Source organism: Dreissena polymorpha, chromosome 10 (genome assembly GCF_020536995.1).
Source record: "Dreissena polymorpha isolate Duluth1 chromosome 10, UMN_Dpol_1.0, whole genome shotgun sequence".
NCBI classification, from domain to species: Eukaryota; Metazoa; Mollusca; class Bivalvia; order Myida; family Dreissenidae; genus Dreissena; species Dreissena polymorpha.
In genome coordinates, this window is record NC_068364.1 from 54,577,468 (window position 1) to 54,592,271 (window position 14,804).

Here is a 14,804-nt window from a genome sequence, read left to right on the forward strand (position 1 = left end):
GTGTTGCACTCGGTCTCAAGTTTCGAGTGTGTGTATATGTGTGTGCTAACATTTTAAACAAATCCAGTGATAAATATAAAGCGAGTTGTAAACAACTGACGTTTACGACCATCGATTGAATAAAGCTAACAGGACAAGAAATAAATTAACGTTAGCGATTTCTAAGGTCACTTCACCGCCTCTCTCTAATTGCTTTACTACTCTAGCCATTATTCAAAGTCTTCGTCAACAGCAGGCTAGGTTAACCTTAAGAATATAGTTGTTTGAACAATAGGAAAATACTGCAATATAAATCACATTCATGTCTCAAGACGCCGAACAAAACACCACCAACATGCCACTTTGTAAGAGGCAATTAACAGATCGTTTTCAAAAGCTTGTATCCCAACAATGCAAGAACCAAACTAAGAAGTTTAATCTTCCGACAAAATATTAATACAGATACATACCAAGGACAATAACTGTACACATATGGAAGCAAGATTTTATTTACGTGTGCACAGCTCTTTCCTTCAATAATATGCATCTCCCCACTGTTTAACCTTTTAATAATGTTAGAAATCGCACATCAACGCCGTCATGTCATAAATAACAATGTTTACAGATTCAAATGTACTACGGACGGACGAACAAACAGACGGATTGATATCCATGGTAATTCGCCGAATTCGCTTTCCGCTTTAATGGTATTTTTCGTTTAAAGGAAGTCCCTTTTTACCGAAAATCTAGTTTAAGCGGAAAGTGTCGTCCCTGATTAGCCTGTGCGGACTGCACAGGCTAATCTGGGGTGACACTTTACGCACATGCAATAAGCCCAGTTTTATCAGAACGCGGCTCATTTTATTAACAGTCCCAAACGTGCTATATAAGATAGCTGCCTCACTCTATTCTAACTAACAATTTCGTCGGCGTTATGCTGCTTGTGTAAAACATAAACATTCGTTGAGGAAAAAACGTGCGTTTTAAGGTTAGATCACTAAACAATAGTTCGCAATAAATACCGTCAACATATTGCATGTATTACTGCGCGCCGATCACGTGACTTACCTGTCGTCCGTTTTTGTCTACCCGAATCTTGTGCCACTTCAAATCGCTGAGCACGCGAGAGTCCGGATGTTGAATGCGCACTTGCTGGGGGCTTCCCCTTCCGTCGTCTATGACGAAAAACAAGGTGCCGTTCTGACAAAATAAATAGAACCGGAATTGGAACATTTATTACGACGTTTTGAACTTTAAATTCAATGATATGGAACTTTTAAAGGCAGAGTTAATAAAGCTGCGTAGGTCTATCTTTTTGTGAAATGTTACGTGTGAAATGTAATGCGTGCTTTTTTGTGTGATGGTTATGTAAGAAATGTTATGTGGTGTAAATTACAGTGCATTGCTCACAGATATTCAGGTTGTGTTTCTGTTTCAAAATCAAACATGGGTAAATTCTTTTTTGCAGTAAATAACCATTTAAAGAGAAAACTGGAAAGAAACCATGCTATGATTGAAGCACTTATACAACATATCGATTTTTTTCTTAAAGACTTGTTTCCAAACTCTCCGATCTTTTTTGAGCAACTATTTCTGTTAAGGATTTCTTCGTGGAATTTCACAACGGAAATCACGTGGAGCCATGCCATAATTCGGTAGATATGTGTTATTGAGAGTCTGTACTAATATTGAAAAGCTTTAAAAAAAATAGGATTCCATTCTTCACATGGGTCTTAATTGCGATCATATCTCCAGATCATAGACTTACGATTATTCTGTTCTCTCAAAAAACCGACCTGTCACTTAATACATTCCTTTCACATATCCAGTGACATTTGAGCTTTCATTCTTCATTCATATTAAAAACAATATTTTAATATTTAAACACGGATTGCTGTTGGGAGGGGCTCAGTAATAATACAAGCTCATTGTGGGAAAAGTGCAGAAATTTCCAAGCATAGCTCTGTTATTGTTTATCGCCAAGGGACAACTTCGCTTAGAAGAAATTTAATGGTTTAAGAATTATAGTAAAAACGGGTTGCATTTGCTATGTTACTGTTGACCGATGGAGACCGTAACCGCCGCTAGGAATTTGATAAGTTCCGAGCGTTACTATATATTAACGTTAATCGATAGGAGACGTCTCCGCTGAGATTTGATTGGTTCCGAGCATTCAATGCTACCGTAAACAACTAAGGGCCGTAGCCGCTTCTGACATTTGACAGTTTCCTAGCTTAGAAATGAAATCATTCACAGAAAGAGTAAGAGTGGTGTACCTTGAGACTGAAGTGCATCTTCCGGCCAACGGTTCCCTTCCAGATCCCGATCAGTCCGTCAGCGGTCTGTGTTATGAACTCCATCGAGAAAGTCTCGTGGTCAGCCGGGGTGAGAATCTCGTCAATCAGCTTGTCGAAGTCGTACTGGACGTAGGACTTCCCGTAGAAACGGATGATCTTTGACGTGGACGTAAGCGACGTAAGCCGGGTATCGGCGTTGAACTGTTGCCCATTTCCGGTCTGCGGGGTCGTCGTGATGAACACTTGAAATTACATGGAAATAAAACGGAATGTGAAATACGGTACAGTAAAGTTAATATTGATTTGTCTTTTCTGGGATTGTTTGTCGTCCTGAAAATGAAAGGACACTTGATATTTGAAAGATTATCTTTAAGGTCGATCTCACAACTGAGTTGAGACTGACATGTAGAGCATAATTAAGCAAAACGAGCTGATCTCACTGTGTAGGCAGTGATTATAATATATTGCTTAAAAAAATGAAATAATGTTTTCTTGCCTGCACACGCAACTTTTAGAACTGGTCTTAAAGTTATGCAATTGCAATTGTTTTATGCAACTTTTGATTCTCCTTTCAGATCAGAGCCAGGGATAAATGAAAGGCAGACCATAATCAATATCAAAAGCCTCATGCTTTATATAAATAAAGAGATCTGGTCAGGGCTCCATATAAAAGTGGTTAAATGGTATACATTTTTTATCTGGCCAGTGCTCAAGTGAAAATGGGTATACATTTCAGACATTTTTGCCATTTTTTTAAATACCCCTTGACTAAGGCTCTTAATTCATCTAGCGTGAACATGTGTACTATATCTTTTTAACACTAAAAATATAATGTACAAATTTAATCTACCAATGTGTACAGATACTACTTAACATATATTTGACTGTTTTGAATGTAGGAACTAATAAAATATCCATTAGAAAAAAAAGATCAGAGGGTGAAATATTCATTACCTAAAGCACCTAAAGCCCTGACCCTGGAGCCATGTTTATATTTCTTTAAACACACTGATTAAAGAAGTAAAACAATAAATTGATACAACAGAGGGAAAATCATCCCCTCTAAACAACATGAGACATAATTATGTATAATATTTTGGATCTGGATCTGGATCTGGATAGGTACACAGCAGGACCTTAAGGTATGCGCGCTGCGGGAGAGAGATGGGAGTGACTTACATTTTGGATTTAATTTAATTCACTGATATTCATCACTGAAGTTACAGTATGATCTCATTTGATATAGATGTACATGATTGTATCAAGCACTAATATAAAATAATTATCAGTATAAATTACTGTCATGATTACATTATCATTTAAAGGATTTCAGTCACGTTTATCATTCATATACATTAATTTTGTAAATATTATCAATATAAGTATACTAGATGCAAACATATTTGAAATAATACAGTTGGATATACTGTATATATATATATATATATATATATATATATATATATATATATATATATATATATATATATATATATATATAAGAATAATAAATGTTTCATTCAATGAGATCATCAAACCTGTAAAACACGGTGGAATGGATTCATTATCACCCGCGTATCACTTATGCTGTGGTACGACTGATAAGCCCCGCGTGTAATGGGAAACAGTTTCTGGCGGGCGCTCGCGAGCCATCCTACAACCAAGGCTACATTACACACTTTCTCACTGTGTTACATGCCACACTTTTCACACAAAATAATGGCAACATGGCAGATACACGTTTATTCAAGCAATATTTGTTTTAGGTTACTAGTCCACACTTACTTACTCTGGTCTATCATTAAGAATCTTGGTTTACCATCTAAGAAAGGATTATCTTCCTCTTCTAATATTTGTCTTAACATTGATGGAAATATATGCTTTGATAAGGAAATTATTGCAGATTCTTTTAACCATTTTTTACACTACAGTGGCCTCAAAGCTTGTTGATAAATTACCGACTAGTGTTCTTAAGTTTGGAAAATCATTTGTCATTAATTTGTATGCTAGCCTTGGTGTAAAAGCTGTTTACAGTTTTTCTTTTTCTTTAGTTTCTGAGAACCAAGTGCTCAAATATTAAAACCAGCTTAGTTCTAATAAAGCAACAGGTTTAGACGGTATGCCCTCACGTTTTGTGAAAGATAGGGCTTCGATTATTTCTCAACCTCTCACTCATGTTATTAATCTATCTCTTATACAGGGTGTTGTTCGAGAGGATCTCAAGTCTGCTAGGGTTGTTCCTATTTCTAAGAAAAGGGATAAAACCTCTGTTGGTAATTACCGCTCAGTCTCTATTTTGAGTATTATATCTAAAATATATGAAAAGGTTGTATATGACCAGGTTAAGTCATACTTCAAGGTTAACAAATTGTTGTATAAATGTCAGTCTGGTTTCAGAAGTGGTTTTTCAACGGACACCTGTCTCATACATCTGACTGATTATATCAGGTTGGACATGGATAAAGGTAATCTCGTAGGAATGATTCTTCTAGACCTCCAAAGGCCTTCGACACTGTTAATCACTCTATACTTCTCATGAAATTAAGTGCAGCAGGTCTTGGTGATGATATCTTAAGGTGGTTCAAATCATACCTTTCAGATACACAGCAACTTGTTGATGTTTCAGGCACTCATTCCGGTACAGCCCCAATATCATGTGGAGTTCCACAAGGGTCAATTCTAGGTCCCCTGCTCTTCCTAATCTATGTTAATGATATGTCTGCTGTGGTCAAAAATAAGCTCCTCCTTTATGCAGATGACTCACGTATTCTCGTGTCTGGTAAGTGTAAAACTGATATTGAAAGGTTATTGAAAGAGGATTTACATCTGGTTAGTCAGTGGTTGGTTGATAATAAGTTGTCTCTGCATTTAGGTAAGACGGAGTCTATTCTTCTTGGTTCTTGGCATAGAACCAGGTCAAACCCTTCTCTCGTTATTTCTTGTAATTGTACCATTATTGAATATATCGCACCCAGCAAACCAAGAAACTTCTTGTCATGTCTTTGATCCAATGTCATTTTGATTATGCTTGCTCTATTTGGTACCATAGTCTCACCAAAGTGTTACCAAATAAGCTCCAAACCACCCAGAATAAGTTATTGCGGTTTGTCCTTGGTCTCGATGCAAGGGCACATATTGGGCCAGAACACTTTCGATCGCTGAACTGGCTACCAGTCAATAAACGTGTAGACCAGATTGTTCTTGGCCATGTGTTTAAGATTAAAAATGGTTTGGCCCCTGACTATATGGGAGAACATTTATTCCGCAGGCATCTATTCATTAATACAGGACCAGGTCAACTCAAAAAGGTGCATTTGCTGTCCCCAAAGTCAACGGTTTCTGGTCAAATTCCTTTTGTTACACGGGCTGCTCATTATGGAACAATTTACCCTCCAGTATAACACAGATTGATAAATTGTTTGTTTTCAAGTCGTCTTTAAAAACTCCTTTATTAGAAAATCTGTAACTTTTTATGTGTATTGTTTGTTGTTGTTTTGTTTTTTTTTTGTTTTTTTTTTGGATTAAGGAATCATTCATTTCTAGTCATCAACTTTTATCAACATTGATCGAATCTTCCATAAATGTTATGCATTTTCAATTTTTATAAGTGCCACTCTATGTCTTGCCACCAGCACAAAGGACCACAATGGAAATATGGGTTTACTCATTGTTTGTGTTATCCTTGGTGTTGGTGTGTATGTCATGGTATATTTATCTTCAAGTATGTGATATTTTTATATTTTGTACATGTTGTTAATGCCCATGTATGCATTCCTTGCCGAAATAAATCTATCTAATCTACTTGCCGTGTAATTGACATAATATGTAGAAAACATACTACATAACACTTCTACTTTTTTCTCATAATATATGGCGTCGTAAAACATTAAATCAAATAAGTTTTTCTTATAATTACTTCAGGACTGAGTAGGACCACTATTTTTTTATTCATTCATGTCGATTTGTATTTGTAGATAGTTCACAATCACAGATGGGTAAATCAAAGCGCTGAAAGCGCTGAAGGTCTTGGGCTGATTTAGTGTGCTTGGGAAAAAGTTAAGTGACTAAACTGAAGAATTCCCCCTTTTCCCCCAAAAACGAGCCCTTCTAAGGCCCCCGTCCCAGTCCCCCAAAGTGTAGCAAGGGCCCTGCATTATGTTACTGTGGCATCTGATCGGGATCCAAACTGTTTGTTAATGCCTTCAAAGCTCTAGACAGTCTAAAGCAACAATACTTTTTACTAAATTATTATATTTAGTATTTCCACCCTAACACAGTCTAGAACTGTCTTAGTGTTAAATCGTGCAATCTCACGTAATCTTTAGTACGTACCATTTTGGGGACGAATACATAAGAGGAAAAAACACCTTTTTTGCTGGCAAATCAAACAGTAATCATAAATTTTTCCATTTTTAACTTTTTAAAACATTCTCAAATCTTGTAAAATATACTTTTCTCAAGATGAGTCACACACGAACTGCATTTATTTTGACTTTCCGTAACTTTCGGTCGCATTTTTCTTTTTTGTTTACAAATAGTTGGGCATGAAAATGACCCAAATTTGTGTATATTCCGCGTTATTTCATACAAAAAGGAATACAGGTCAACTTAAGGTCATATGTGTGCAATTGAAACAATCCAGAAAACACACCGTAATCGTCTCCCTATTGGTTGGAAACATTTTTTCAATGAATATTCATAAGCTTCCACAAGAGAGGTCACTCTTGATTTACTTGGCATTGCTAAATATACTCTCATGGTTGGATTCGCACCCGGGGACCTCGGATAAAATGATGTCTGAGCAAAAGTCACGACGCCTGAGCTATCACGGCTATGTAACCATATACTCGAGATGCGGTATTTTTGACGATGCTGCTTGAGCGAAGCAGCTCGTCTAAGTTATCATACCATGAAAAAATTCTTTACAATTGCGACCTATGTAAAAGACCGAGCAAGTCCGATTGAGATAGCTCGATTTTCTTAATCGGCATTCCTCGCTGATTATCATTGATAACATTCTCCAGAGTTGTCGTTCGTGCCTCAACATACAACAATGGCCGCGCCCATGAGAGAATGTTGACACTCGTGTCAAAACTTTCTTACAACATAAATCGGCTTGTTTGGCTATTTAGAAACTGTCATTTAGGATATATGAGTTATTTATTCACTAAATCTCCGCTAATGACAACAATGGATGGAATTCGAATGATACATTCGATGTGAATGAAGGACTTTCTGGATCTTGACAGCTTGACACGGCAAAACTGGCATACTGGTATTTTTAGTTATCAATTTAAGTCACATTTTGCTTTATTATTTGTATTCGAGCATTTTGCGACTTATTGAATGACTATGATACCCTATATCAACATATCATATGGGATTTGCAGATCACCAAGCTGTCATGAAATTAAACATTGATTACAAACTCTTTACTCAAATTACTGGTTTCTTTCTTCTTTCTATTTTAGTACTTGATCTCATTTTAAAGTTAAATGAACTGTGTCACAGTAAAAGAGACATTAAGGTGATTGTGGCCAGTATAGATCCAGATAAGCCTGCAGTCGCTTGAAAGCTGTTTGCTTAAAAGCGGTTTTCTGACAATAGCAAATAGTTTCATTGGATACTGATAAGACTGCCATTTTCCTGTGACCTGGCTCAAATAATAAAATTGTCATTAATAAAATGATTTTATTTCGAACATTAATCAAGTAGGTTTTTTTCTGGTCCCTTGGGATCAATGATTCCAGCACTTTCGTGTTAAGAATTGAATACTGCTCAAGGCGATGCTAGGGGGCGTGAGAGATGTTGCACCTTCCATTATCTCTCATGAACCGATTCAATAAAACCGAGTCGGCAATATTTGACTTAATTTTTGGTTTGGTTGGTCTTGAGGGATCGAAATATTTCAGAATCTTCCTAAAAGCCTAGTGGTAGAGTATCGACTTTGATTGCAGACTCTTGTAACAGAGCTAAAGTGTAAATGTACCTTTGAAGATCACCTAAATCCAGATTTGCTATTATAGAAGTGTGGACAGTTTTCAGGTTGTGACAAGGAAGCAAAAATGGGTCAATCACTAACGTGAGGCCACAACTGATCTATGACTATTTTAAAACAAGTAAAATCAGTGCCCGATTTAGATTTCCTTACATAGTTCAATAAAAATTAATTTCAGAAGCCTGGTAACAGTTAAACGTTAATGTTACCAATGTGTCAGACCAGGGCCTTGATTTTGAAATCTAGAACATGCATGGTCAGATGATGTCATTAAAGATTATAAAAATTTTCAAACACATACAAATGTAAACATGTATCTGTAACTAATGTAGATGTTATAAATAGCAAAATGCACTAAGTCAGAAGGCATTTGACTTTTCTGCTGGTGCGTTGGCACACCAGGTGGCTCGGTTGCAATCGTTTGATGGACTGCTTGGATGTGTAGTATATATATATATACAGTATATCAAACTGTATTATTTCAAATATGTTTGCATCTAGTACACTTATATTGATAATATTTACACAATTAATGTATATGAATGATAAACGTGACTGAAATCCTTTAAATGATAATGAAATCATGACAGTAATTTATACTGATAATTATTTAATATTAGTGCTTGATACAATCATGTACATCTATATCAAATGAGATCATACTGTAACTTCAGTGATGAATATCAGTTAATTAAATTAAATCCAAAATGTAAGTCATTCCCATCTCTCTCCCTCAGCGCGCATACCTAAAGGTCCTGCTGTGTACCTATCCAGATCCAGATCCAAAAATATTATACATAATCATGTCTCATGTTGTTTAGAGGGGATGATTTTCTCTCTGTTGTATCAATTTATTGTTTTACTTCTTTAATCAGTGTGTTTAAAGAAATATAAAAATAGCTCCAGGGTCAGAGCTTTAGGTGCTGTAGGTAATGAATATTTCACCCTCTGATCTTTTTTTTCTAATTGATATTTTATTAGTTCCTACATTCAATACAGTCAACTATATGTTAAGTAATATCTGTACACATTGGTAGATTAAATTTGTACATTAAATATTATTTTTAGTGTTAAAAAGATATAGTACACATGTTCACGCTAGATGAATTAAGAGCCTTAGTCAAGGGGTATTTAAAAAAAAATGGCAAAAAATTCTGAAATGTTTACCCATTTTCACTTGAGCACTGGCCAGATATAAAATGTAATCCATTTAACCACTTTTATATGGAGCCCTGACCAGATCTCAAATGTATATTCCTTTTCTCTGGCACCCTGGTCATCTCCTGTTGATCACCTAACAAACACCTTTCAAAATGGCAAATTATATGTAGAACAGTTCATTATATGCAATGGTTGAGTGAAATACTTCAGAAAAAAATTACATCCTTTTCACATGGAAATTTCACTTTCATAGTCATGGAAAAAGAGCTTGCACAACAAAGATGAAAAATACTTTTTATTTGTGGATCACCCCATATCTTGATTCTCTATGTGCATAAATAACTCAAGTGCTCATGAAATCAGGACAAAAAATTGTATTTTAAGTCCTTAATTGACCTGGCTATAGTTTTCAGATTATTATAAGCTCAATCAGTATATTTATATCATAATTTATGCTTTGTGTATTGTAAACATATACACAATCATGCAGTTAGATGATAGCAATAAATAATAACAAAGCCACCAATACTATAAAGGCCATTGGCAAAGCCTATGGTGAAAATGTGAACACATTGAGTGTAATCGCCCTCTCGTGCCAGCAAAAACAACACGTTGACAGGTTGTCATATTTTACAGTTCTACTTTCACTTTCATTTTGTGATATCAAACTATTAACAATTATGTGGCTGAGAAAAATATCGCCATTGCTTATTTAATATATTTTCTGTGCATCTTCAATAAACTTACATCAATACACGATTTTCTTTGTTAATTCAAACATTCCTGAGAGGCTGCCGCTTTGTTAACATATTTCGCTTACATTTTGACGCGCGTAGGTAGGACCGCATTACCGCTTCCGAAATGTGTATTCATACTATTGCCTTCGAGGTACTTATCCGATGTTTAACTTGGACGGAAAGGGCCGAGAATGTGCGATTGTGGATCAAGTTCCCAACGGGTACTACTTCCCCGTACCCCCAATTTTGTTCCGTACCCAAAAGTTTTCGTACTCAATTTTTTTTTCGTACTTAATTTTTTTTCGTACCCACTTTTTTTCGAACCTAATTTTTTTTTCGTACCCAAATTTTTCGTTACTCAATTTATTTTCGTACCCAATTTTTTTCGTACCCAAATTTGTTTTCGTACCCAAATTTTTGTTTCCACCTACATTCACAATTGTGGTGATGTAGATAAACTTAAATTCTTTTCAAAAGCATCGTCACACCAGTACGGTCAGTTCTTTGATTTGAAATTATAAAGTCAATGTTTACCATGTGACAAACGGGGTTAAAAGTATATCGATAGAAATGTGAAATTCTTATAATTTCAGTGCATTTCAATGACAAAAAATATGCCTGTAACAAAATGTTGATGTCTTGTTAACGATCATAACAAAAAAGTCGGAATATTCTAAAATTTACTTTGATTTTTTCATCAACGCAATATGAAGGTCAGTATCTTTAAAGACCCCGATAATTTGATTGACATCGGTAAAAAGATCAAAGGCGTCGGAATTAAACGGGCATCGAAAAAGAACGGATTTGCTCTATTTGACTTTATCAAAAACTTGAACACAACAGCATTCTGAAAAACACAAGATGGAACCGAAGATACACAAGCATGATCTTAATAACAACACTTCAAAGGGGGGTGCCATTTCAAACAGCCTCGCTGTTTGATTAACAGGTCTATTATATCACCTTTTCAAAACAACACAATTTCAATTTATATTGCAGTGGGATATGTTACGAACTATAAGAGTACCAATACTTCTGGAAGTCGCGACACAATATGAGCTGCTGACAAATAAGCATTTTTACGAGCAAACACCACATGATAAAGTTAGAGTCCTATTAGATTACAGTATTCACTTTGAAAGTGTCAAACCTCGTAAACTAGAGTTAATTGAATATGACTATAGAAGAATGCTATATTCTCTACATGTGTCAAGGTTCAATATGTAAAGCAATTTTAAGTCCAGGAGACAAACAACAGTTGACAGTATTATCACTACTATTGTAGCGGTTGAGTGCAGAAGCTCAGAGACTGTAAGAAAAGACAATATTTTTGTATATACTACAGTGTACATAGACGGTGGAGGAATACAAGATACTGGTGGCGAGAACGATAACCCTTTTGTTCAACTCTACAGATCTGGTAGTGGTTCGTCTACAAAGGCGGTTAAGATATACAACAACAACATGGCCGCAAAAAACTGTTATTGTTGGCGTCAAATAAATCACTTTCAATAGCCTAAAATAGCTTTCTATTACATAATTAACAGATCAGAAAACACTCATACTTCCTTTGTAATGTGTATACAAAAGAAAATCCACTTACCCTGATGAAGAACGGTGTACAGATTGTGTACGTTGTCTCACGTAGAACTTTTCGCGCTCGATTTGCGCGCTCGATATGCGTAGTGAAATACCATATCCGGTTACTTCGTCTATTTCCGAGAATTATCGTGAATATTTGAGGGGGGGATTTTTTTTTCTGGAATGTCTTGTTTACGCAAAATAACATTATTTTTAATATGTTTATAAAAATCAAATATAATGTCTTCAAAAAATATCTCAGAAAAAAAGAATTCTTACTGTATTCGTTATCACTCGTATCTTTTCGGCCTAGACCGTCAAGTTAGGAACTTATTCACGCATGCATATGCCTAGCAATTTTGCATCAATACTTTGTTTTACACTTTTTATGACACGGTCATGTTATATAGTAATGTTCTGTTTTTAAACTACTTTCATTGCGCATGAATTAAGTTGTAAATCGGAGTTTTTGGGAATTTGGTTTTTAACAGAAAGAACTTATTGCGAAGCGATGCAAACACGATGATTTCCGATATTTTGACATTATCTTATTTTCATTAACGATACTGTTCTCCATTTCGTTTTTTTGTATAACATTTAAAGTCATTAATTGGTTTGTAACATATCAGTTTCCGTTTACTAAATAATTAAACAGGTGTTAATTATTTAAAATACTCACCGACAGGTAAAATACACCAGACCAAATTCATTCTTGCATATTTCTGTAACCAGGACGTTAAAATCCCAAGTGATAGCAAAACACAAGATTTCACAAATTAATCAAAAAACAGTTGATAGATTTCTATAACACAAGTTACAAACACCGACAAAAGGCACGGTTTTCACTTACATTGATTGCATTCTACGCAGTGCAACCCTCTTAAGGATTGAATTCTTAACCACAAGTCGGAAATTAAAGAAACTAGATGCCGAGTGCGCAGCGTAGACCACTTGATATGTTTTTAATCCATACCAGCTACAACAGCTTCCGTAAATGTACACTAAAACTGCTTAAGCTGTTCGGTTATGTAATAGAAATGATTTCCTTGTAGTCGGCGTATACTAGAGGTTACGCATGCAAAAATAATTTCCTTCTTTGTTATATATAGAATTTGCATTTTTTTATTTCAAATTTCACCATGACCGAGCGATTAGCCAATATATCACTATATGTGACTGGAAAGGTTGTTTCCTAAGCTTACAAAACAAGTATCGTTGAAAACTATGGATGCTCCCGTTATGGACTTGGAATGTTTATAGTTGCATCAACATAAGTTGCTGAATGTTTTAACCATTTGATTGAACGTGTGACCTTGAGAAAATCTATTATAAGCCTTGACCTTGACCCTGACCCCAGTGACCTCAAACCTCATCAAAAGGTAGAGGTCCATGCAAGGTACCTTCATGCCAGATATGTAAGAGATCGGTAAAATACTGAAGGCGCAATGAAAAATTCTAACAAAAGTGTGACGGAAAAATCTATTATTAGCCTCGGTTACCTTGACCTTGACGCCAGTGACATCAAACCTCATCAAAAGGTAGAGGTCCATGCAAGGTACCTTCATGCCCAAAATGTAAGAGCTCGGTAAATTATTAAAGGCGCTATGAAAAACTGTAACAAAAGTCTATTATTTGCTTCGGTGACCTTGACCTTGATTCCAGTGACCGCAAACCTCATCAAAAGATAAAGAACCATGCAAGGTACCTACATGCCAAATATGTAAGAAATCGGTAAAATATTGAAGGCGCTATGAGAATCTGTAACACAAGTGTGACGGAAAAATCTATTATTAGCCTCGGTGACCTTGGCCTTGACCCCAGTGACCTCAACCATCATCAAAAGGTAGAGGTCTATGCAAGGTACCTACATGCCAAATATGTAAGAGATCGGTAAAATATTGAAGGCGCTATGATAAACTGTAACACAAGTGTGATGGAAGGAAAATATATTATTAACCTCTGTGACCTTGATCTTGACCCCAGTGACCTAAAACCTCATCGAAACTATAACAAAATTTATTATTAGCCTCGGTGACCTTAACCTTAAAACCAGTGACCTCAAACCTCATCGAAAGGTAGAGGTCTATGCAAGGTACATGCCAAATATGTAAGAGATCGGTAAAATATTGAAGGCGCTATGAGAAACTGTAACAAAAGTGTAACGGAAGAAAGGAAGTAAGTATGGAACTACCAACTGGCAACTATATTCTCCCTATATATATATATATATATATATATATATATATATATATATATATATATATATATATATGCATAAAAACGGCATTAGAAAAATTCTATACGTTGTTACTCAAAATAATTACCTTAGAACATATGTAACGGTTTTAACAGACACCGGCACAGCCATCCTGAAGGCAAACACCATGCCCTACTTTTTAGGCTGGCAACCACCAACATACAGTCAATCTGTTTTCTGTACAAAGAAATGCACAAATGCGGGCTTTTTGCCCCGTAACTTACACATGTACCTTCAAACTGATACCAAAACTTATCATTTGAAATATATTTTTAAAATCGTATGCACCAGGACCCGCATCATATGTGCTTAGTAGCACACTTACTGCATTTGACCCCCCAAATTCCACGTCCTTTTAGGGGTATGTAACCTAGAGCGAATCTACTGATCGCGTTGCTTGTTTCTTATACACGATTTATCATCTACCGATTCCAACACTGTATAGTACACCTGATAACTTGACAGATACAATCCAGGTGATTCATATAACCGTAACCGAAAGATAACACCAAATAAGCACTCCTTCGAAATAAATCTTCCCCTCCGAAGTTCTTTATCGATTATACCGGCTCAGCAAATCGGTTGATTAATAGGTCTGACGTTTGTAAGGTGGCACCAAGGTGATATCACCGCTCCAAAAAAAAGAAGCCGGGAAAACGCAAGTTCTGTTTTCCCGTCTCAAAAAAAAATTAACTCAAGGAAACACAAAATAAGTCTATTTTCACGATAATTGTTGTTGGACTCAGGAAAACAGAAGTTCTGTTTTCCCGAGTAATGCTTTTATGGACTCGGGA

The 14,804-nt window shown here is 35.8% G+C and overlaps 1 protein-coding gene across 2 annotated transcripts in view; it reads right to left on the reverse strand.

The window, feature by feature from the left end:
- Nucleotides 1-12,691, reverse strand: part of LOC127848549 (neurexin-1a-like) — a 31,493-nt gene extending 18,802 nt beyond the window's left edge. The window contains exons 1-3 of one of the 2 annotated variants that reach the window (XM_052381065.1): nucleotides 12,433-12,691; nucleotides 2,256-2,518; nucleotides 1,048-1,179 (exon numbers count right to left, since the gene is read on the reverse strand). In XM_052381065.1, coding sequence (XP_052237025.1) covers nucleotides 1,048-1,179; nucleotides 2,256-2,518; nucleotides 12,433-12,463 — 426 coding nt within the window. In that variant the 5' untranslated portion in view covers nucleotides 12,464-12,691. The remainder of the gene's footprint in view (nucleotides 1-1,047; nucleotides 1,180-2,255; nucleotides 2,519-12,432) is intronic. The other variant, XM_052381064.1, reaches the window with a different exon arrangement.
- Between the last annotated feature and the right edge of the window lie 2,113 nt (nucleotides 12,692-14,804).